This window comes from Aedes albopictus, chromosome 3, assembly GCF_035046485.1.
Source record: "Aedes albopictus strain Foshan chromosome 3, AalbF5, whole genome shotgun sequence".
Lineage (NCBI taxonomy): Eukaryota > Metazoa > Arthropoda > Insecta > Diptera > Culicidae > Aedes > Aedes albopictus.
In genome coordinates, this window is record NC_085138.1 from 125,397,655 (window position 1) to 125,423,885 (window position 26,231).

General features: G+C 36.5%; 1 protein-coding gene across 10 annotated transcripts in view; it reads right to left on the reverse strand.

Annotated features, from left to right (window-relative positions):
* The window catches only part of LOC109621300 (neprilysin-2), a 139,530-nt gene that overhangs the window by 11,339 nt on the left and 101,960 nt on the right, over positions 1–26,231 (reverse strand). For 2 of the 10 annotated variants that reach the window (XM_062859003.1, XM_062859002.1), the window contains exon 2: positions 27–170. The exons of 6 other annotated variants lie outside the window; for them this stretch is intronic. In XM_062859003.1, coding sequence (XP_062714987.1) covers positions 27–139 — 113 coding nt within the window. In that variant the 5' untranslated portion in view covers positions 140–170. Of the gene's footprint in view, positions 1–26; positions 386–817; positions 849–26,231 lie in introns of those variants that run through there. 2 more of the 10 variants (XM_062859001.1, XM_020076259.3) reach the window with 2 other exon arrangements.

A 26,231-nucleotide genomic window follows, 5' to 3' on the forward strand; every position in this document is an offset into this window, starting at 1 on the left:
ATTAACGCGCCCGCCGGTATACTTACTTTCGCAACTGCTCTAACATCGATGAAATTCCACTGCTGCTTATCAACGAACACCGACTGGTACTGATTCGGCGAAAATCATCCACCGTGGGAACCGCTGTCATTGCCATCATCGCGATTGAGTCATTAAAACATGTATTGTGCCTTGCAAGATAAATCCGCGAAACGCGTTAGTCTTCTTCTTTTCCATCAAGTTGCAAAAATATGACCGCACCACTATGAGCGACCTGATGGTCAGAAATTCTACATGCGGCGCTTATATCAAATCCACATGAGGCTGCGGCGATATGGCCGCGAGGAGATGCACGCGATACAGACGCAATGTGGAAATGGAAAAGATGAAGCCGTATCCCCCTGTAGCAACACTAAATAACATCCCGTATTGAGTTGTCCAAAAAATGTCTCACGAAACCTACTGCAAGCCTATCCATATACGTGAGAACAAAAGATGTTTACAAAGTTCTTACAGATAGATTAACACGGAAAATCTGGACACAAACCACTACCACACAGGAATTTGGATTGGTCAATTAAACACAAAACCGACGAGGTGATGCGTGATGCGTGTGCATATAAGTGAATCAATGTCGCGATAAATATTATTACGATTTCTGGCCACCTGAGTTGCCATTGTGTTAACTTTTGTTTTGATATGAACGGCCTGAAGGCTGCTGCGATGCTGCTGGGTGGGTGACAGTATCTGTTCGATTTTGACATTGCGTCTGTATCGCGGGTATCTCCTCGCGGGCATATCGCCGCCGCCCAATGTGGATTTATTATGAGCGCCGCAATACGACGCGTCGTCTATATTCGAGAGAAAATCTAAAGTGTGAAGCGCACAATTATTACTACACACAGAGTATTACAAACGGGCCAGACGAGTGGATCCATCCACGGAACGGAACAGGCCGAATCAGGAATTTTGCTCAATTTAGGTATTGCATTTTTGTGTTGAGGGTATGCTTCCATCGGAAGATGCATTTCTTCTCATTCGAAGGAGAATTGAATATCTTTGATACAAAAAAAAACTGCTGCCAATCATCGCTCAAGATGACGAGCATGCAACTCTACTATGCGTTTGGATTTAGCGCGATGCTGATCCGGTGATATCCAGACATCAGGGTATGTATTTTGAGACTGATATCTCGGATCATAATGATAGCTCAGATAACTACACTTATTTCTTAGCTAGACCGTTACAATCAACTATCTTATGATCTGGACGCTTGTTTAACGTTTGATCAATAGCGTGAATGGAAAGCCTATATTCCGTTATCAATAATTATAGTGGTCTAAGGGAATATATCTCCCACTTGAGAAACGATGGAATTCGTTGAAATTTGCATAGTAGCTCCTGGGGATATTTTTTTGCTTTTAGGCTTGCTATTTTATCTTATGTATGAATTACGGTGGCTCAAACTTGTATGGATAAACCACATGTCGAAAAGTTCGATGGGCCCCCTTTTTATTTCGTTCTTTATGACGCCACGATGCTCTAGTCAAATTTTCAGCTCAATCCGTTTACATTTGGGCGGTGCTTAACTCGTTTGAAGTATTTATGGGAGTTTATATGGAAAAAACATCATTTTTTGCATTTTTCTCGTGAACATGCAAATTTAAAATTAGTTTAGCATCGCCCAAATGAAAATTTGACCAGAGCATCGTGGCGTCATATAGAACGAAATAAGAAGGGGCCTATCAAACTTTTTGACATGTGGTATTTTGAGCCACGCTAGTATGGATGGATCATTTGCTACCTTCTGGAGTTCGATAGTTAATCATAAGGAATAGAGGCAGCTTTCAATCGATTTCAAAATTGGTAAATTAGGATTCAATCAACTCCTAGTGGCAGTTTGCAAAACCTACGGAAATAAGTCTTCGGGAAACTTTGGTTGAAAATGGTTTTTAATTTTTATAAATATGAATGTTATTCAATGTTTGTATCGAACCCATGGCAGATAAAGGCAACACATCGCCCGATCTGAGCAAAATTTGCATATTTAATGTGATGATAGATCTCAAATTATGCTGGAGGTCCTTTGTCTTAACCCTCCTATGACATTACGTGTCTATCTGGGTCATATTGACCCATATTGTTAGGGTCATGATGGACCCCAACATTTAGTATGGTTAAGAGATAGATATCAGCTTGTGATTCCCGAATGAAACAAACAAACAAAAAAAAAACTGTGACCAATTTATTATTAGTATATGAATAGAGGCAATAAGGTTTTCTCGGTAAGGCAAAATCACTTGCTAGCATTTCCCCATTTCCCACTTCGTGACTTAAATTAGGTAAACTCCTATAACTACATCATTCTCGTCACAGTAGCAATGAAAGGTAAATACACAAAAATATATTCGAAAGTGAAAGAGAAAAATATGATACAAAGTACTTAACAACCCTTTCGAGCTTTCGAGCTATCAATCAATTCGAGCTATCAGCTTGATCATACACGGAACGATACAATCATTGACCCAAACCCCAGCGTATATATAGATGCTGGCGGATATTTTTTTATCGGAAAAACCACTTGCAGTTTTACCCTATTTTCAGAATGAAAAGAAGCTTCAACACAAATGTGATTTTGAACGTTAGTCCATTTTTACATACGCTTCAACTTTGTTGAGCACCTGCTTAGACTTGATGAGTTTGAATTAAAATTTTGCTAAAGCTTATAGGCTACAAAAGAACAATAAAAAAATGTTACCTAAGCTTTTTGAAGTTTGAGTTTTTTTCTGTATACATAAATCTGATCAACCCTAATGGAGATGCATGGTACACTCAGAAATAAAAGTATACATGGAATTACTATGCACGGTGCTTCATTTACCGTTATTATCCAAAAAAAATATACCATCAAAACCTGAAACGCCATTCTCTTTCTTTATCATTCCTACACCTCTAGACAAATTGAAAAAAAAAATCGCTAGACGAAATTTCGAGTTCCGCCCTTTTAAAGGGCCCAACCCCTAAAAAATCAGAATTTCTATAGAAAACCATCATATTTTATAACAGGAACATACTTCTGTTGTCAAAACCTGAAATGCCATTCTCCTTCTTTATCAATCCTACACCTCTGGACAAATTTTTAAAAATATCGTGAAACAAAATTTTGAGTTACGCCCTTTTAAAAGGCCTAACCCCTAAAAAATCAGGATTTCTAAAGAAAGCCATCACATTTCATAACAGAAGCAGGCTTTGAAGTCTCAAATAATAAAAAAGTATCATAAACAATCCTTCAATTTGATACTTTGCAGTAATATTGACTGCATTTTGTATTAAAATTAGTTATAACGCCAATATAACGGAAGTATTCTTGAACCTGTAGAATACGGATGTTGTTCGCTTCATTTACTATTATAGCTAGAACAATATACAATGAAAAACATAAACGACAGTTCATTCATTTATATAGTAATTGTATACCTTTAAACTGAATTTCAAAAATAATGTTGGTCAAATTCTTCAGTTACGCCCATTTGAAGGTCATAAGTGCTTATGAGCTACACCGGGGCAAGTTGAAACGGATGGAGCCAGATGAAACAGCGGTTTAACTTGATGTTTTCTAATAATTGTAAACAACGTAAGTGCCATAATACATACTTTTTGATTCAAACAATCTTTAAGGATAAATTTCCGTTTCAACTTGTCCCGGTGTACATTAGTTTAATTATTATAAAACTTAGTTTCATTTAGTCATGTTTATTCTTTGGTAGTTAAATTTAGAACTATCATTAGAATTGATCATCTCAACCCTTATTTTTGGATGTTTATTAATTCAGACAAAGGCGTATGTCATCGCTCATTAACATATTCACTTATTTTTTTATATTTCATACTGATACTATACAATTTTGAGGTTCGCACAATATGGAAGTCCTCGACTAGTAAGGTTACAAAACATTCTTACGTACATCATAACATTTGATTTTGGCAGGTTGATATCTTACCGGTGTTCTCTGAACTGTAATATGTATGCTACTGAAAATCCTCCTGCTGATATGATCGTCGTCAAGAACTTCATTATCACTTTTTCCAGTATACCTTGACAATGGATATGCTCTCCAGAATCTTCCAGGTCGCTTAGATTCCCTCTTGGTGATTAACCATGGCTGTGTAGCCAAGAATAATGAATTTTACCAATAGTTTTATTTTCTAAAGACGTTCTACAGAGTTTTAACATGTACTTTTTTCAAGTATTTCCGGAATGATTTATTTGTCCATAAAATAGCAATACAAAAAACTTACCTTCCACGCTATGAATGGCAATTGATACAAAAATGATTGCTTTCTACATGTTTAAAAATAAAATCCCCAGAGGGAGCGACACTAGTTTTGCCAAGCCAAAAAAAAAAACAAAAAAAGACGAAAAAAGACGGAAAAACCCTGGGGGAGCGATACTAGTTGTGCCAAGCCGAAAAACCCCAAAAAAAGCCAAAACAAAAGTCGAAAAAATCCGGTAAAACCCGCAGAACTTTTGCAGGAAGGGGTCTCCAGTTAGCCTAGTGGTTAAGGCTATGGATCGCCAATCCAGAGACGGCGGGTTCGATTCCCGTTCCGGTTGGGAAAATATACTAGACGCCCTGGGCATAGTGTATCATTGTCCTTGCCTCACAATGCACAAATTCATGCAATGGCAGGCAAAGATAGCCCTTCAATTAATAACTGTAGAAATGTTCAAGGAACACTAAGTTGAAGAGAGGCAGGCCAAGCTCATGTGTGAGTGTAGAGTAGGCTGCGGCTTATTTTTCAAAAGTTGTTGAAACCTGGAATTCGTAAGCTCTTTTGGATTCAAATGACACAAAAAGAGAAACCTCCGAGTTTAAGCCAAAAATATTGAGATTTAGAGGTCGCGCAATCGCTTCAAAGTCGAATTTTCGAGTAATAAAAAGGTGTTTTCACTTCAAGTGCCATAACTTTCTCAATTTTCAACCAATTTTCAATATTTCTTTATGAATTTCTCACAAATTAAATTTCAAATAAACTCGTAGAACATCATTTTTTCCAAAGTCACGCAAAATATGAGTTTTAGATTTAACTTAGTTTTTTCTTCTATTCACAAAAATTTTTAACTTTAGAGTCCTAAAACTTTTTAACCGTTTGAACAATTTTGAATTTTTCAGCTTGCTTTTGTAGATATTTTTGTTGCCTATCTTTGTCCCAAACAAACTTTTCATCAAAGTAGTCATTTTTATGATACTTTTCACCAAAAACTGCCAAAACATGCCTTAAAACTTGATTTTTTCATAAAAAATTGAAGTTTTTGACGATTATTTGCAATTTTTTACTCCAAACCAGAGTCTTAGCATCATATTTAGGGATAAGGAACACATTGGAGGATTTTTTTTTTCAAATTTTTTTCCTCGCATTTTGGACAAGAAAATATTTTTTGATTCAGAACACTCCAAAAACTGAAGTTTAAGGCTTCCATATGTTTATTGATGATAAATTTTTCACTTTGAGCCCGAAACTAAGCATGAAAATAATTAAAATTTTGCCAAAAACCTATTTTTTTCCGAAAAAATATGTGTTTTTGAACGGTTTTTGGTATTTATCTGTTTTGAAACGATTTTTCAAAGGTACAGTTTATTCACAGCATTCTTAGGCAACAAAAATATCTACATAAGCAAGCTAAAAAATTTAAAATAGGTCAAACGGTTAAAAAGTTATGGGAATCTAAAGTTAAAAGTTCTTGTAAAAATAAGAAAAAAATAAGTTAAATCTTCAAAAACTCATGTTTTGCGTGACTTTATAAAAAAATGATGTTCTACGAGTTTATTCGAAATTTAATTTGTGAGAAATTCATAAAAAAATATTGAAAATCGGTTGAAAATTGAGAAAGTTATGGCACTTGAAGTGAAAACACCTTTTTATTACTCAAAAATTAAACTTTGAAACGATTGCGCGACCTCTAAATCTCAATATTTTTGGCATAAACTCAGAGGTTTCTCTTTTTGTGTCATTTGAATCCAAAAGAGCTTACGAATTCCAGGTTTCAACAACTTTTGAAAAATAAGCCGCAGCCTAGGTAAAGCCATAAAGAAGAAGAAGAAGACGGGTCGTCGGCTTCGTGGTAGGCCGCGAACACATTGGCAGTTGAAGAAGACGTAAGGACTCTGAACGCTCAGGACGACTGCAGGCGATAGGCACAGGCGAATGCTTCCTTCAGCGTAAAATCACCGCTACGACTTGTAGCTCATCAATAATCAACTAAGTGGTGATCGAGAATGATCGTTTAGGCAAAAAAATATCGTGCCAAATTTGTCGCTCAAGGAACCTAACTTCTCAAAAAATGTTTGAAAAATACTCGATTCTAATAAAACTGAGGACCTAACATGTGCTCCTCCCAACTAACATTTATTGTGAATGTCAACAAAGCGCCCTCAATACGGCATGATGCTGAGTTACTGTGTTGTGCATATGGACGGAAGCTTCTATGCAAGCGCTATACCAATGAATCTGGCGAACTTAATCCACATCTTCAGCAGCATCTTCTAAGTCATATCTCTTTTCTCGGCTCCTATGTAACCACTAACTATGTAAATAACATCTTGAGAAGGCACTTATTCAGTCTTTTCACAGTTGTTAAATAACAGTTATACGGTATCCCCAAATTATTCGATTGAATATAATTAGGTTATGAATACCGTGACGCAATACATGTGGAACTGGAACTATCGCTTTTAAAATTGAATAATTAAAGTACCTGCCGCTACTTGGAATCGAACTCCCGATCTCCGATCCACTGGTCCTCGCTGCCACACTGCTATATATAAATAGCATAAAAAATAGCTAATTTTGTTTTACTGCAGACGAGGCTTTATTATTGTGCCTTAATCCACAAGAAACCTTACCCAACTTTATCTTGCTGTAAAAGCTTGTGAAACGTCTAACACAATAATGTTTACATTGAACAAGCTGTGTGGTTGCGCCAACAGGTTCTTCGTCACAGCTTCTAGCTGAAAGAATGTTTTATAAACAGCTACGAAGCGCTGCTATTTTGTGTATTTGGCAACATAACAAAACGTACCGTATTAAAGCGACTGTTTTATTTTTTGGGACTCTTATTTGATTTGCACTTCTTTCTGCTAATCTTCCGGAGTTGGATTAAAATGCAATAAAAGCAACCCAAATAATTTCACAACACAGAGATGAATAGCTGTAAAGTTTTTGTGTAATAGCTATATATTTATCCCGCTTAAAGTTTGTTTTGACAATATTATTTACATTCGACAAGCCGTGTTAGTATACCGACAGTTTCTTTATTACAGCTTCTAGCTTTAATGATATCGCATAACGGCTTTCAAAGCGCTGCTTGTTTGTAGATTTGTCAGTATCACGAAATTTACTGTATAGTAGCAGCTGTTTTGTTAGTGGGGTAAATTTGTTCAAGTTCTCACATCTTCCGGGAAATCTCCTGGAGTTGGAATAGAGTGCAGTAAAGGCAGCCCCAATGACAAGCGATTAATATCAGAAAACCAAGTTTGGTAATTGTATGGTGCTTGTTTTGCAGCCATCGTGTATTAGCTTATGGTTTATATTTGACTAGCTTCTCTTTTATTCAGTGTTGACTGCTTCAATCCGATTATTACACAACAGAAAGCAAATGACTGAAGCTCATGGCGCAGACAATGTTAGTTGGGTTATATCTTCTGCGATATATCTTCTCGTTTTTGAGTTATAGACAAAAAATAACTGAACATTGTTTTTTAGATCCCAAAGGAAACTTACCCTGTTTTTCTCAATAACTTACAAACGAGTATTGAGAAAATATTTCATAGTTACTGTTAAGTCTTCTCAAATTAGAACGGTTAAGAACGTTTATCATTTAAAACGAAGCATGCTTTATAAAATTATATCTCTTACTCTATATTCTTTGTAAAGAAAGCATGGCAAAATACCACATCATACATAAAAACAGGAGCCATGACAGCATACATAAAAACAGGAGCACTTCAATTCACATACTTGGCACAGTTAGAACCAATTTTGATCAATTTTCAGCATATGCGACGCTACCTTCATAGTGCATAGTGTGTTTACACTAACCATTCGTCACTGAGATTTCTGCTGACCAATTGCTCTCGGCTATGTACCTTTGCACTACTGCTGCTGCTGCTCTAATGGGTATTCAACGAGCGTACACGAGAGGAACTCGATTGCCTGTGCCGGTACCGTGCCGGTGGATCGATAGTTATGCATGCATGCGGCCTTTTAAGCGTGTGAGCGGGAAACTTGCACTCTTGCGCGCCGCCGCACAATACGGAAATTTGAAGTTGAGTAAAAGCAATTTTGCCGTATTGACCACCGTTTTTGACGGCATTGCATGGCGATCTGAAAATAGCGGCAAAGTTACCTCGGCCATTCCATGCTTGTTCCAATTGGGGCGACACAAAAGTCTGACGACGCACAGCGAAACCGAGATGAAAATAGTGGTCAAAGTCCTGCAGATACAACCAATTCAATGGCTAGAAAGAAGAAGGCTTGGGAAAATAAAGACATGCGTGCATACTTCTAATATCAAATACTAACGGTATCATATACCTTCTAAATTTTACATTTTTTATATTTGTTACAATGTTGTTATATGTTTGTTATGTACTGTTGGATTTCTCAAAATCAGTATTTCGATATTAGAAAATGAAAAAATCTAAAAGCATTACCGAATTATTTTGACCTTTTCCCTGGGTTCCATCCCTCTGTGTGACGAGGCACTTATTTGGATGCTTTGTAGCGTAACGTTGTTGTAGGGGTCGCTATTATGGTCAGTACGTGCTTTTAGGAAGCACTGTTTGTCATCCATTGAGTAATAAATGACACTATGACTTCAAGTACGGAAAAGTGTCATTCGAGGAGCACAGGGCAGAGGTTTAATGACAAAAAATGGGTTTCCTAGAAAACACATTGATGGGTAATAACTTCGAATTAGTTCATATGCACATTTCGGTTGAACTTTTTTCTACAACGTCAACAAAGTATCTAGAGCATCTCTGCTGTATGTCCCATGTATGTTTCAAATTACGGTAATCTTTAAAATCCATGCAACTAGGCTCAAGCAATTATGGCTCAGCTGCTTGTCGTCAATAATTATCGGAATATACTGTTAACAACGCGCATAATATGTGCGAAAAGGGTTGTTCGACCATCTTATTTGCATGCTAGCCGGGAACTGTCCTATTAAGCCTAATGGCTCTAACGGGTTGTGCAGTGTTGACTACCGGAGCAGCCAGTTAGTTCAGTGGTGGCCAAAACCCACTTGAACAGGCTTGAGTAAATGTCTCGGAAAATATCGTCTATCAGTGGCTTACTTCCGATAGGTGACGATGAATATGAGGCCCCGCGTGCATGTAATCATATAACATCATTTGCCATATAATGCATAATGAGAGAGTGGGCTGGGCGGGCATGCGCAGCGAAGAGACCGGTCTTCTTGAGGAGGCTGGCTGCTCACTGTGGTGGTCTGGGCAGCTTGATAATAGGCCGATTAACCAACTGATCGACTGGCGGTGTAATTTTTTTTCTGCATTTGTGTGTTACGCTGTCATTCGGTCATTAGCATAACTTGTGGGTTTTCCCAGGTCGGTCAGTGTGTGGTGTAAGCCCTTTGAGAGTTGCAGGATGCAAATGCGTTTTCGCACAGCGATATTGAGAGCAACACTTTTGCTAATTTGGCTGTGGAAAAACTATTACTCGATTGACGCCCTTTTTCCTTAGTCTTTCTTATGAATCGCAGAAGATCCGTGAATAAATCTTTATAATCCCTATCTCTCCTGAGTTATGGCCTCTTCGTTCCTGAGTTATGGCAAATTTTGAGAAAAATGACCATATAAGCCTTTACTTTGAAAACTCATATTTCAATCGAAGCATCGGAAAAACGAAGTTTTTATCAAAGCAATTGCAAATTTTCTAAAATATCTGAAAAAAGATATGAGATCGGTTTTAATGAAGTATAAGTCGAAATGGATTATATTGTTCATGAAACATTAGGAAAAGCTGGAAAAAACTGTTTCTGCCTCAATTTTCCATTGTATTGTTAAGAACAAAGCATGCTGTATTTATACAGCAATAGAAATAGAATATTTATACTGAATAATTGAATAAATAAAATTGATTAGATTGAAAATTTGTGTTTTTTTTCGCGACTCCGTGACAGCCGGTACTACGCCTTCCGGAGAGTGCAGTAGTTTCGTGTCGTGAAAACAGTCGGAACTGGGAGGATTCATAAGGGCCGGAACTCTTAGTTGTTCTCGCGTTTTCCATGCGTATTAGTATATGCTACTACCGCTACCAATTATCCGGGAGACGCAGATGAAAAAAATAAGGTTTGATTCTCTAGAATATGCCGTCATCCGTTGATTTCTTCTTTCTATTTTTTGCGATCATCCGGAAATGCGATTAATTTTCAGAGAAAGTGTGCAATATTATAACTGGAAATACGTGTTTGGAATGGCATGTTGTTCAAATTCCGTACTAACGTAGTCAGTAACGTTGTCGAGTCCTAGCTCTGAAGAATTGTGTTGTTCCTTGCTATGAATGCATCGCTCCTGCATGGGGTGAGCAACGCAGCATAATCGATTGCGTTCGCCGTTGAATGCGATCTTCCGACGATATGAAGCTTGGTAAGATCTTTCCAATTTATTTTTGTACACTATATTGTTTCACTACCCTATTTCTTTATTCGCTATTTTCACCATCCTATCATCTATTGGAAGCCGTTTCAGTTCTGGACGCTTTCTAAGTTGATGATAAGAATTATAAAATGCTTGTAAGGACTTGGCCAGGTGTGTGGAGATAAGTGGGTCCATGTTATTGTAGATAGTAGCGAAATCTATAATAGCAATGGATATGCTCATCTTTGTAACTCCATCCATGTGCATTGTGCAAGTATTCGTGCTATGCTATGGTATGCTATGAATAATAAAATAAATAAAATTAAAAATAATAAAAAAGAACGCACTGTGGCAACGAAGTTGAAACGCTCCGGCACAAATTCTGCGACTGCGCTCGCGTCGGCCCGGCTTGGACGGTCCTTCAGCGAAGATTGACAGGCACAATGGATGGGTGGAGACGACTCACGTTTGAGGATCTCGTGCAGCCTGCTCTGGCAGGAATGAACAGAACACAACGAGTGGCAATTCTTAGAATATTTATGAAATACATCAGCTTTGTAAATGACTGTTACAATGTAATTGATGTAAATGCTTTGTATTTTCACTTAGAATTGTAAACTTTTAAATATTGTAAACTAATACTAATAAATTGACAAATAAACCAACTTTTACAAAAAAAAAGTATTCGTGCTATGCTATGCTATGCTATGAATAATAAAATAAATAAAATTAAAAATAATAAAAAGAACCTTATTTGTTCCATAGAAAAGAATGAATCATTTTTTAGTACAATGGAAAATTGTAATCGATTCCGACTTACACTTCATTAAAACCAATCCCAAATTTTTTTCTCAGATATTTTAGAAAATGTGCATTTTTTTTTATAAAAAAAAACTTTGTATTTCCAATGCTTCGATTGAAAAATGGAGAAGCTTATATGGTCATTTTTCACAAAATTGGCCATAACTCAAAAACAAAAAAAAAGTGCATCTGAAAATTTCATCCCTTTCTGGACGGAGCGCGAAAAAGTAAAATTTCCATACAAATGGCTCAACTTTGACTCTCCAGAACTCTTATATTTCCCAACAAAACAACAATTGTCGATCCTCATTTAGAAGAACTACTTTCAACTTTCGATTTCTAGCTTTGCCTACCTTGATAAATCGGAAATAAAAAATATGCGACATATAAAACTTTTTCATGTTTTAAGGTATTTGCTCACTTTTTGTTTAACTTGTTGTGGTAAACGTCAACAAAAGTTTGTTTACACACATGTATACACACACACACACACACACAAGTATACATAATGGGTTAATTATTTATACAGTTTACATTACATAAAACAAACACTAAACAGATGAAAAAATATGGAAAACTATCTTTGCTCAACAGCACAATTGTGCGGGTTCGTCACGAAAGGGTTATGAAATTACTTTCTCCAAATTATTTTTTCGAAAGTTTTTCACTAGTTTGGGCATAGTTTTTCCGGCTTATCTTTACGAATTTTCTCAACGGTGGAATTTTTTTGTAAAACTTGTTCCAGTTCATATTTTTTTTGGATTCCTAAGAAAATTTGCTTTCATTTTCATAAAAAAAAACTGTTTCTACGCTGCTTCGCTCTTGAGTTATGATTTTTTCAAAGTAGTGTCAGGGGAAAACGAAAAACTTCCACCTGAGTTTTCCGGGAAAATAGGGACCCTGAGTTTTTCTCATTTTTTTATTCATATATCTATGAACTCTGGAAAAAATTTTCATGAAAATCTAAGACCCTTCGGCCCAATTTGTACGGTAATAAAAAAATCCCCTGTGTTCCATCTTAGGAACCCAAGGACCAAGGGATGACATTAACCTTCTTAGCAACGTCACCCCCATCGACTTTCCACGTAGTTTATTTTCCAAACAGAATCAGCGGTTGGTAGTCCTCATTTAATAGATTTATTGTAGAATCTACAACGCTGTACAGTAGGTCGGGCCGCTGTAATGCTTGTAATGCATTTCCGAAGTACTGCAAGCATTGATAATGACAAGGAAAAGTATAGAAGTAGTCGATTCTATCATTTTCCAGGATTCTTTCAATGAATGGCTGTGTATGTGTAGACTATACTAGACTTAAATAGACAATCGAATCATCTGGTGGAACGATCCGTTATTGCCAATTCAATCGTTTGGATTCCTTAGACCGAGAAAGCATATCATTTCTACTAGAAAATCTTCAGCAAGGAGCCGTCCATTAATAACGTAGCATTTTTTGGTAAATTTTCAACACCCCCTCTTCCCTCGTAGCTTATTTTTTCATACCTAATACATGGTTCGTAGCAATTTCAGGGACTCCCCCTCCTCCCTAAAATGCTACGTCATTTATGGACGACCCCAACCCAAAAATAAATAAATCTTTTTGCCCTCTAGTTAATTTTACAATGAAACTTTTGGTCGGAAACAATGTTTTAAGAAAAAGCAAAAACTATTTTACACCAAAACGAATTGCACTGTTAGGACCTACTCAGTAACTGAGTAGTTATTTTTCTGGGTGTACACAACCAACAACTGTATCGAAGACACTGATCTTCCAAAACATCAGGGTCTGTTGCTATCGCATATAGTAACAGTTGCTGGTGAATCTTATGTGGTTCATGGAGTATAGTTCAGCTTTATCCTATACTATAGGACTATAGGAGAGTATGGAATGAAAGTTTTGCAATATAGACCTGGAGTAGCAGTGGTTCCGAAAACTTCAAATGAGACTTGCAGATAACACGAGATCCGGTTGTGTGAGAAAGTAGAGATTTACCCAAGTAACACACTTGTTACGGAAGTGTCACGGCGGCGCAGGTTTTTGTTGCGCAGAAGTTAGCGTGACTTACTTCTAGCAAGTTAGTATTTGTTTGTTAGAAGTAAGTCACAGCGACTTCTGCGCAACAAAAACCTGCGCCGCCGTGACTTTTCTGTGACAAGTGTGTTACTTGGGTAGATTATGCACCTCGGTGTAAAGTGTCGATAGGGAAGTGGAACCATCCCGGCAGGGCTCCTGTTTTGGGAACTTTTCTGTTATAGCTCGGCCAATTTTGAACCAATTGACACAATTTGGAACGCGGTGAGATACAGTGACCGGCACAAAAAAAGATCCACCATATCGTGATTACAGTTTCTAATTAAAACCTAGGTGGTGCGAATAGAAACGGTTTTATTTTTCAAGCTAGCTAACACACACCTACACACTCCCGGCACACAGCTTGTAAACACGCACGAGCGTTCAATTTTCTTGCAACCACCTCTCTCAGCGCGGTTGTCAAACACGCCGTCGCGACGCCGTTCGGAAATGGTAAACATGATCAATCCACCATTATTCCAATTTTGTTCTCGTGTTCAAAGTTTATTATTTTCCATTCGCGATGGAAATTTTGATGGATAGTTGTTACAAAATTAGCTAAAATAGGCTCAAAACAATGTTTATCCTTCTCCTCGCTTTCCAATGGCTTGACAGCGGCAAATGGAGATGTTGTGACACCAGTTTTGATTATATCCGCAGCACCTAGATAACAATACTCTTCAATCAATCACATAGGTTCAACAAGGTTTAACATAAGCTCCATCTACAATGTTTGGCTCCCGATGAGAGAGCAAATTGAGTCAGTCCGCGACACTCAGGTTAAAATATATCTTTCTATGAATGCACTACATCCATTTTACATTGTTTTAGTAATCTGTGGTAAAAAATATTTGTTTTTTGAGGGATAAAGTGATTTCTGCTAAGATTGGGAAAATTGCTAAAAAAATGGATATGACAGAAAAAAAGATCCACTTAGCAATTAATTCTGAAACTTCAAAATTTCACCAAATTGTCTCACTTTTTGCTTCTTGGTGTATGCTGTTGTGATGTTTTTGACATATGAAATTTATTTTGACATGAGTTTTATCAATTTTAGGGTGATATGGGGCGAATTTATATTACATGGTGAGTAGGCCACAAAAGTTCAGCCTATTGGACGCAGTGGCTTAATTTCCCCAGCAGGGGAGGAAAAAAAAAGAGTACCATGGGTCAATTATCCCTAAACTACAGAAATTATATGTAAGCATAAATGAATGCTGTTATTTTACTATATAACAATAATTCAGCTTGCAGACATGTAGGGATGTACTTTTTGTTGACAATTTTTATGAGTTTTGGTCGACCAATGCAAAGAAACTCATGTGTCGTGACCTTTATTAAGGTTTTTCGATAACTCAAAACACTCCTACGTTTGTGTATCGCAATAATCACCTCCATCTGCTTGTGATACAGCTTGCTAGGGGTACATTATATCATATACACTTAGATAATTACAAATTTTCAACGTGTCACAACGTAGACAGCTAGATGATCTGATGCTTTATTTTTTCAATATATTCAATTTTAAGAATGTGTATATTGAAGCGACAGTCGAATTTGACGTAAAAAAATAACATTATGAATATACACCGTTCGTATTACTAATAATACATTGAAAATTTATAATTATCTAAGTGTATATGATAGAATGTACCCTTAGCAGGCTGTATCACAAGCAGACGGAGGTGATCATTGCTATACACAAACGTAAGAGTGGTTTGAGTTATCGAAAAAACCTTAATAAAGGTCACGACACATGAGTTTCTTTGCATTGGTCGACCAAAACTCATGAAAAATTGTCAAAAAAGTACATGCCTGCATGTCTACAAGCTGAATTATTGTTATATTGTAGAACAACTGCATTCAATCATGCTTACATATAGTTTCTGTAGTTTAGGGATAACTGACCCATGGTACTCACCATGTAATATAAATTCGCCCCATATCACCTTAAAATTGATAAGACTCATGTCAAAATAAATTTCATATGTCAAAAACATCCCAACAAAAAGTGAGACAATTTGGCGAAATTTTGAAGTTTCAGAATTAATTTCTAAGTGGATCATTTTTCTGTCATACCCAATTTTTAAGCAATTTTCATAATCTTAGCAGAAATCACTATATTCGTCAAAAACCAAATATTTTTTACCACAGATTACTAATACAATGTAAAATGGATGTAGTGCATTCATTGAAAGGTATATTTTATCATGTCTGCACACAGTTTTTTTTAGAAACTGTAATCACTATATGGTGGATCTTTTGTTGTGCCGGTCACTGTACGTATAGTATCTAGCCGTGTACAAAATTGCAAGTCAACTGGTTTGGAATTGACTGAATAATAGCGAAAAGTACTCAAAATACCGGTCACTGCCCAAGTGGCTCGCTACCCTAATTAAATAAAAAAAAATGTGCATTCCCAGAACCATCAGTAAAGCAGTGAAACGAAATTCGGTAGCCTCGTCCCACGGCTCATAAATCATGGAATATGGGTATTTTCGAAATGGTCATGATTTATAAATGCAATTTTGACATTCAAGATGGCAAGTTCCCAAAGTTGCTCAATTCAGTGATCAAGACTCACGTCTGCTGAACCCATAATATGTGTAATACACATTGTCTATTATCAGAATTGGGTAGGTGATCCGGATGTTGCAAATCGATGGTGATCCGGATGTTGCGATCGTGTATCATAAAGTGAAGGCAATATACGTACACTTCACACGTGGTCAAATGGAAGCATGTAAGCATATGGCCTTAAACCAATATGGGAACGAAATTGAGCATGCTCACTTACAAAAGTGGCTCTATGTAATATCATGGAACCCTTTATGAGTTGTGGAAACGAAGAAGTGGATGCTCTTTTTTAATACTTTCAACAGTGAGCTACGACTGAGCATAACGCATCGTCGCCTGTGAATCCGATGGCCAAAGATTCGATATTGGGCGTCGGCAGTTTGTTTTTTATTTTTTTTTTTCAAAATTATTTGTCAGACCATATTTTGACGTTTATTACACATTTAGTTGACAAAACTTGCCTGATTTTGTTTTTTTTTTGTTTTTCATAATATCACAACGAGATATTATTTGACACTTCACTAGTTTTTGATTTTTTGCTGATCTGTTAGCTTTTAACTTGAACAAACCAATATCAATTTTTGTTCTTTAGTCATTCAATTTGTAATAACTGCATGTCAGTGAAGGGAATTGTCAGACAAAAGAGGTACAAAACAAACAACAAAGAAGACGCGGCGATTACTCTTTATCCCAACTGGTAACAGATAATGACATGATCTCGAACATTTTTGTTGCAGACAAAACAAAAACTGAATTTGTTGCGTACTTTTCAACTCGTGAATAATCAATTATTACCAACCCAAAATCGAACTTTTTTGATGATACATCTTCAGCAGCGTTGCTGTGTTTACTGACTCAAAGTTACCGCTCGAGGATCACAATGCAAGCCTTTAAAATCTCTAAACACGTGGTGAACGATGTTTGTCCTATTCTGCTCAAGTTGGGACAAACCTATGTCGCATTGGTTAGAATGTCGCAACAAATTCAGGTTGCGACATTGTCGTTATTGTTGCGCGATGGATGAATTTTGATTCACTGCTGAATGTATTATTTGTCACCTATCCGGGCATAGCATAAGGAAAGTCAATATTCTTACAGTACACTATCAACCTTCGTAGATTCATGCTGGTCATCTAACACAAATTTTTACTATAACTAAAATATAAATGATGCGTTCCAAAACGGCACCGACCCAACTTGTCCTGAGTGACCCCACTGCACACGAAAACCAAAACCCATTAATGCAAGAAAGTATTGAATTGAACGGCAAGTGAAGGTCACTTGCCAGGTTGTTCAGTTCAATGATAAGGTAATATTCCGCAATCTTTGAAATATGCCTGCAATGCATGCATGCAGGTATCTGTCAATAGACCATGTCGTTGTCAACTGCTTACCTCTGCGAAACCTACGTGCATTCAAGCGATGATCAGAAGCCTCAACCATCTATAGATATTAGGGAAGAGTGATATAGAACGCATCGATCATGTTATAAGATGCAGTGGAAATTGAACACACGTTCAATATGTTGTGTAGTTTTATTAAAGTTTACAACGTCATTACACTGACCCAACTTTCAACTTTGCATGGTAGAAAATAAAAATTGCCATATTCTACATGACACCTTTCAGAATTAAACCTTAAGGTAACAAGAACAATCTCTCAAAGTTTCAACTGAATCGGTTAAAAACTAAGCTCCATTGAGTTGAAGAATACATGAGAGTTTATATTTAAAGAATATAAGGGAAATTGGGTGATCTGGAGATCAGTTTTTCAGTATTCAACCCATTGAGCTGAAACTGTGGAATTGTTCTGCTCACCTAAGGGCACAACCTTGGTTGGCGTCCCGTGGAATTTATATCCTTTTGTGTTTTTAGGCCGGTTTAATCGGCATAACCATGGACATTCAGAAATGAATTATAAAAATGAGTAATGTATCACTCAAAAAGTTTCACGTCTCCTTGAAAATCTCTAAATTCAGAGAGTTTACGAAAATAATTTAAATATATGTAGTTTAATTGATGCTTTTGATTTAACTGGAAACCACACCTTCAAAGTGATGTTGATGATTCCAACCTGTTTTAAGGTAATTCCAGTGAATCAAAATTCAACCATCGCGCAACAATAATGACAATGTCGCAACCTGAATTTGTTGCGACATTCTACCCTATGCGACATAGGTTTGTCCCAACTTGAACAAAACAGGACAAAGTTTGTCGAGTTTAGAGATTTTTAAGGCGTACATTGTGATTTTCGAGCTGTAACTTCGAGTCGATAAACACTGCAATGCTGCTGAAGATGTATCATCAAAAAAGTTCGATTTTAGGTTGGTAATAATTGATAATTTACGAGTTGAAAAGTACGCAACAAATTCAGCTTCCGCTTTGTCTGCAACAAAAATTTTCGAGATCATGTCATTATCTGTTACCAGTAGGGATAAAGAGTAATCGCCGCGCCTTCTTTGTTGCTTGTTTTGTGCCTCTTTTGTCTGACAATTCTCTTCACTGGGTAATTCATGTTTGTTTCAAATGCAAAATAACAACCATGCGTCCCCATAATTTATTTCCGAAATTACCGTCCCAGATGTTGCGTGGTTAGCTCCCGTTCACTAGCAGCTCGCTGCCTGCCGTGTATGACGAGCGAGCTTATTCAAGTATGTATGTAAGTATGTTGTACAAAGTATTACTGCGTGACAATCGCCGGATTATGGAAAAACTAGTTTGTTCATGTGAAATGTCAGTTAAGTTAAAAAAAAAATCCGAAGTTCAGTATCCAAACTAAAAAACGATACTGATTTTTTCTGATTCAGTCATTGAGCTCGTTGTTTTATTTTATTCCCTTCTCTCCTATTACTATCCGAGATGTAGGAATGACCTAATGTGTTCATAATTGGAAAAATGTTACATTGCTTTTTTTTTGCGTTCCCTCTGGTCATAATACCTACGAAGTAGGGTTGACAGTTTCACTCGGTTGCGGTCGACTGTTACCTCATGTCTCGTCGTCCGGTAATTTGTGACCACACCGGATCAGATTAGCCTAAATGTTCATTCAGGGCAACTAAGCAATTTTTCGCATATTGTCAATTGAATTACGATTGATAGACGACGACGGTAGCAGAGTGGACAAAAAAAACGTTCCCATTCGTATGACCGACCGTGGCCGGTTTCGTCCGAATGGAGCCGAAAATTGTAATGACAAAGCTGTCACTACCGAGGTGGGTGGGTGTAATATACTTTCTACCGCGGCGTGGCGATGGTGGTGGAACAACCGTGACAAATTGTTTTGCCATGCCATGTCGGGTTCGGCGCGTGTGTAATGATGCGTCACACAAACATTGTTTGTCATCGGTTTGAACAGGTGGTTCCGCTGCTGCTGATCTGGGCACTGACTGGTATGACTAAAATTCAGACGATTGTTCCTCGTTGAGGAGAACAAAACTAGCAAAAAGAGTTTACCCAAACATTTCACGCAGCTAAATAGCTATTCTCAATGAGACGTCATTTCTAGCTCTGCAATTTTTTGGTAACGAGTTGAGGTTAGTGAAATTGGATTCCAAATGAGATTGGTCCAATATTTAGGTCGACAATCTCTACAAATTTCTAGGATATTTTTAGCTGTCATTAACCTGTTTGCTATAATGACAAATATTTGCCGACAAATATTCAAATATATCCGTAATCAACCCCCTATGAATGTATGAGAAACATTTGAGAATATATGAATTCACTAATTGTTTACTATACAACAGTGCGTAAGTATAGATATAAGAAGACTCATAAGAAAGCAAAAAAAAATCCTTAAGTGATGCAGATTCGTGAACGTCGGGATCATTGAGCTCGTGTTTAATCCACACGGCTACCGACGCTAGAATACCATGTTGCTAAACATACATAAAAGCCAAGCCTTGAGACAATTTGTGGAGTTGTGATGCCCACTGTCTTCTTTTGTTTTATATTCGACTCATCTTTTACGAAAAAGAACGGCGGGGATGTCTTGCTGTTGATTCTAGCAACTTGCAATAAAAGACACGGACACCTTCAGCCAAGCCTTGAGACAATTCTGCATCATATAGAGCCTTATGCAATTCATTCTAAGCATTATGAATTATTTAAAGGCCGTTTCATCAGTTAGGTCTTAGAGAAATCGAAAGTTTATTTGGCTGAGTGTAGAATTATATTACTGTTTGGCAAAATCCAGGAAGTATGTCGAAATAAATGTTTTGTCTTTTTGACATTAAGGAAGATTAAATGCTCTGTAATGCAAAAGAGATATTTCAAATCTGCGTTACAAATTGATGGAGGAAGAAAGATCATGCTTGGGCCTATCTAGAAGCAAACATAATGTTTTTTGCTGAAAGTACATATGTTGAGTAGCTCTTTAGTAATTTTTCGTTGCTTTGAATGAATTGGGCTCTCTGTAATTTTCAGCAATGTTATTAACATAACTTAATCATTTTATGGCTATATCGGTCTTCTTCTACTCAGAGTGTAAGGGAATAAAGATCAAAGTGGATAATGAAATGCGTGAAATTTATGCCGTACGACCTGAGAGCAGAAAAATGTTCATGTATCAACAAGTTGAAAACAGTACCTGCTATCACTGATAGCAAATGGCTAACAGCTTTTGTTATCTGCGCGAAAAAATAGAAAAATCGTCAAATGAATATTTTTTTCGGGTAATATGAAAACCTTAATGTGGTTCTATACTATTTCCCGGAAAGACATTTCCCGGAAATCATTTCCCGGATACCCCATTTCCCGGAAAGACATTTTCCGGAATAACCCATTTCCCGGAAAACCATTCTCCGGAATGCTCCATTTCCCGGAATGCCTAATTTCCCGGAAAGGCAGTTCTAGGAAAACCTGAGACCTCAGAAGATATTTTAGAATCTTTAAACATGATCTTGTTTTTTGTTTCTTATTACGACTAATTTTATCAGTTGATGATCAATTTCCAGAAAATCGAGCCCTAAATTTTTTTTATTTTTTTTTTCAGGACTGCAGAACTTAATAAATGAATGGGTCTCAGATTCTCGTTTCAATTCACTTAACGAAGTAGAGCCAGCATCGTTGAGCCGAATGGATATATTTCGACTAGCTTTTCAATAACATATTGTTCTTCCTTTTCGTCAAAGGCTGTTCTAGGTGCATTTATATAGTTGAACTGCTAACTGCATAGGAGATTTTCCCTTCTTCAATTTACAGGCTGTTCTTTCTGACGATATAACGTTACAGAATTGATTCGCGTCCAATTAATTAATTCCATCTGGTGTTTTTCCTTCTTTAAAAATGGGTTGTTCTTTCGACCTGAAAGAACAACACATTTTAAGAGAAGGAAAAATATCAGATAAAGTTAATAGTTTGGCCGACAATCAAATACGCAACGTTGTAACTAGAAAGTACTGCCTATTAAATAAAGAAGGGCAAATTTCCTATATTAAAAGCAGCAAGTGCCAATAAAACACATGGTAACCAACATCTTAGTGGAATTCAAAGGAACAGAACCAACATGTGTTTTATTGGCACTTGCTGCATTCTACATAGAAGATTTGCCCTTCTTCATTTAATAGACTGTTCTTTCTAGTTACAATGTTGCGTATTTGATTGGCGGCCAATCTATTAACTCTATCTGATATTTTTCCTTCTCTTAAAAATATGTTGCTCCTTCAAGTTAGACTGTTACAGAGTTGTTTAATTGTCAAACTGTCAATTGCACCTTTAGAGATTTTCCCTTCTTCTAGCAATAGGCTGTTCTTTCGAGGCCTGTTTTTCGATCATTTCGTTTCAATCTAGCCTAATGACAATTTGGCTTAGGCCAGGGACAGGGTCAAATATTTGACAAGGAAAGAACTCAAGAAACAACATCAGTTTGACACTAATGAAAATTCGATCGATGTTTGAGCATTGGTTTCTTTTTAGACAAATATTTGATCCTGTGTACTAACAGCTTTAGTAATAATGTGGCCAAATGTAACCCGAGTAGTGCCTAGTAACCCGAGCAAAGCTCGACAGCAAATTGAAAACTAATTTTGATGTTGTGATATTGCAAATTATGATAACTCAGGTTGGTGTCATTTTGGTCGTTTTAACGGTTAAAACCAGTGCTGAAAAATTCATTTCGGCATATCTAAATTCAATCTGAACCTAAGAATATGATATATGAAAAACTTGTGCGGCTGGAGCAGTTCTGCAAGAAAGTCACGGAAAAAACGATATTTTTCGAATATTTAAGGTAAATGTCACGGACTACCTTCGAAAAATGCAAATGATATTCACGGTGAATATCATTTGGCATTTTTCAAATGTAGGCCGTGACATTTACCTTAAATATTCAAAAAATAGCTGTTTTTCCGTGACTTTCTTGCAGAACTGGTCTAGCCGTACAAGTTTTTCATATACCATATTCTCAGGTTCAGCTTCTAAAGTGAGCTGTAGGTGATTGAATTTAGATATAACGAAATGAAATTTTCAGCACTGGTTAAAACATCAAAAATGAGAGCAGAAAAATGTTCCCGTAACAGCAAGTTGAAAACAATTCCTGCCATCAGTGATATCAAATTGATAACTGTTTTTGCTATCAGTGTAAAAAAGTGGAAAAATCGTTAAATGTATAGTTTTTCGAATGTTATGAAAACTTAAATGCAATACGTTAATTGCACTGATGGTATAGCATTAGTTGTATTATACAAGGTCGCCAAGAAGTTTTGAAATTACTTAAAAACTTTAATATTTACAATAAATTGAAGTGACAGCTAAACGAAATCAAAATTTGAAATCAAATTGAATCAAGGCAATCTGATATCAAAATATGATATCAATTTGCTGCTGATTACAAATCGTGTTTTCGATTTGCTATAATTTTGTTGTTAGACTTTGCTCGGGAAGCCATACCAAGTCGTTAAGCAAAAAGTTGAAGTTGGCCTCTTGTTATTTACAGTTTTAATGTTTTAGTATCAAAAAGGCAAAGAACATATGAGAGAAACAATAAGAAGGTATAAGAGGGTGAGTTCTACAGATAAATTCAAACAGTTTACTCTTCTTTGAAATAGTCATTCAAGTTTTTACTTCCCTTTTTTTTTTAATTTGACATTTCGTCTCTCATTTATTTTTTTTTCATTTCGACGTTTTATTTTTGTGTTTTTTTTTTGTTCGCGTCTGATGTGTAGGTTTCAGAAGTGTTGTCGAAAGACGAGACGACTTTTTCATATTGACTAATCTGCAACCCGCCTTGCATTGAGCTTACAAATAGTATGGACACCTTAAGGCTAGAGTATACTGATTACAAGTATGCGCAAAATGCAACTGCTACCATTTTATTAGATATTATTCTTTTTTTTTTGTTTTCTTTCGAATGTTATCTTTTGTAATTAAGCTGACACATTTGTCATTGAAAATTTTCCTTCATTAAACAATGGCTATTCATTCAAGCTGTACTGATAAAGATTTTGGCATCATAACTGCTAATATTATTAAATATATTTTCGAAGATTTGGAAATAACGCTGAAAGCCCTGTTAAATTCTTCAAAGAAAACCAACCAAAATGAGTCAATTATTGTATATTTCATAAAAACCTTGAAATTTAATAAGTCTGGGAATAGCGATAACAGTTTTCCGGGAAATGTTTCATTCCGGAAAATGGGTTTCCGGAAAATGGGACATTCCGGAAAATGGGTTTCCGGGAAATGGGTCGTTCCGGGAAATGTTTTCCGGAAAATGTCTTTCCGGAAAATGATTTTCCGGGAAATGACATAGAATCCCTTAATGTAATAAGATGTTTCACTAGTGGTATATCATTTGATTCATTACACAAGGTTGCTTGAAATAACTTTAAAACGAAATATTTACTGATTAGAAAAGACAGCAAAATGATATCAAAATATGAAATCAAATTTAATGAAGACAAACTGATATCAAATTGTGATATCAATTTGCTGTTGATTACAAATCGTGTTTTTGATTTGCTATCATTTTGTTTTTAGACTTTGCTCGGGTATGTATTGTTCTGTTTGTTTTTATCATCTCTACTCCCTTACACTCTGAGTAGAAAAAGTCCGATATAGCCATAAAATGATAAGGTTGGTGAAATTGATCACTCGGGTACTACATTGTAATTCCATACTAGAAACTCTTAGGCGTCGTAATGATCTTAAACTTTTTACGTCATCTGATTCGTAGATGTCTAGAGATGAGTGTAGACTTTTAATTTTTTAGAAAAAAGTTAGTTTTGCCTTACTTTTTCAAGGAATTTGCAATGTATTTCTCATTTAGCTGAAATCATTGCTGCTAAACAATCAATTGCTAAAAGGACTTCCCGTGAATTCTCTGTTTGAACATTTTTGTGGAGCCTTGGTTGGGATGTTATGCAGCTAATCAGAACATGAAATTGTTATAAAAAGTGCGTTTTGTGAAGAAATAGTCATTTATTGTAATAGAAATCACTTATTTCAAATAGAATTGTCTACCTTTAGGCGTTTAAGGGGAAATTTCGAAATTTATTTTGCATTTGAAGTATTAAATTCACTAGTTCTAAGATTTTAGACGCATTATTCGGTTTTAGAAGAGCAAAATTAAGCGGCGAAGGAAATTTTCCTTTCCAAACCGATGCTTAATTGTATACTGATCAATTTCGCCCCAAAGTGGCATTTCCAATATTTTGATATTTGAAGTTATTTAACTTAAAGTTTTAATTTGTTGAACAAAATTCTGTCACATGGTTCCATGGAGATCCACTGGGTACTGGTTTTACAGATATTCTTTTGCCAATATTTGAACAGGCACTGATGTTATCCGCAAAAGTTGTTTTGAAAGTGATCAATTTGACTCCGGATTACGGTATAAAAAGTTTGGCTTAAAAAGAAAAGTGTTCTATCCACTAAGATCGAATAAAGCTAATAGGAAAAACACGCCGCGATATAGGCATACTCTTATGAAAGGAGTGCGAATTCCGAAAAAGCTACCGATCGATAGAACTTGTTATGAAAACAGAACAATACACAGGCAGTCGGGTGCCCTAAACTTTTACCAGTCTTGGTAAGGTGGTATGAACTACCAACCAAGCCGATCTTTTTAAAAGTACAGGTCGTACGGCAGAAGTTTCACGCATTCGATGTATTCGTTCAATACGTGGCCTACTTGCCTAATTTGACCTTCTATAAATTTTCACACTTGTTCGCAACCTAGCGAATACTATCATATCTAGCATTTCATTATCCACTTTGATCTCTACTCCCTTACACTCTGGATAGAAAAAGACCGATATAGATATAAAATGATTAAGTTATAAATAGAATACGGTCGATAAATCAGAATTTGTTATAAACATAATACTAAAATATGGGGTCTCCAGTTAGCCTAGTGGTTAAGACTATGGATCGCCAATCCGGAGACGGCGGGTTCGATTCCCGTTCCGTTCGGGAAAATTTTCTCGACTCCCTGGGCATAGCATATCATTGTACTTGTCACACAATGTACAAATTCATGCAATTGTAGCATTCATATTCAATCTCACAGCATAAAACTAAACCCTATCACATCACATAGTCACATTCCAGAACTTTCCACAACTTTCTCTTTATTTGCATAATTGAGCGACGACCTCCAAACGTTGCAGTTCTTTTCTGCTTTCCTTTTATTGTTGTCATAAAAGACCATTAAAGCAAAACACCCTCGACGCAACCCTGACCATTTTCTTAATGCTGATGCAAGCGCAACTCAACAGCTGCGCGACACATTGGTAGCGTTTAACCCTGACGACCGACGCATCACACTGGCTCTGTGTTTTAGTTATACCTACCCTTTTTGTAAACTAGTTATAAAACATTCAAGCACCAGAAATACATGACTCATTCTGAAACGCAACGTTCTTCGTGTAAGTTCTTTCATTTTGGTCACAAAGCCTTCTCCGGCACCATACCACGATTTGGCGACCGTGAACAGTGAGCCCGAGTGAAAACCCAAAAACCAAAAGTGTCTAACGATTTTAGACCGGTGAAAAGTGTAACGATTTTAGAAAAGTTACTAAGTGTGAATCAGTACAGTGAAGAACTTTAATGCTCAGTGCCATAATTATGAGCTGGTTTTCAGATACCATTATCAACAAGACTGAAGTAAGCCTGAGCACGACGGAGGCGAGAATCATCGCCGGCACC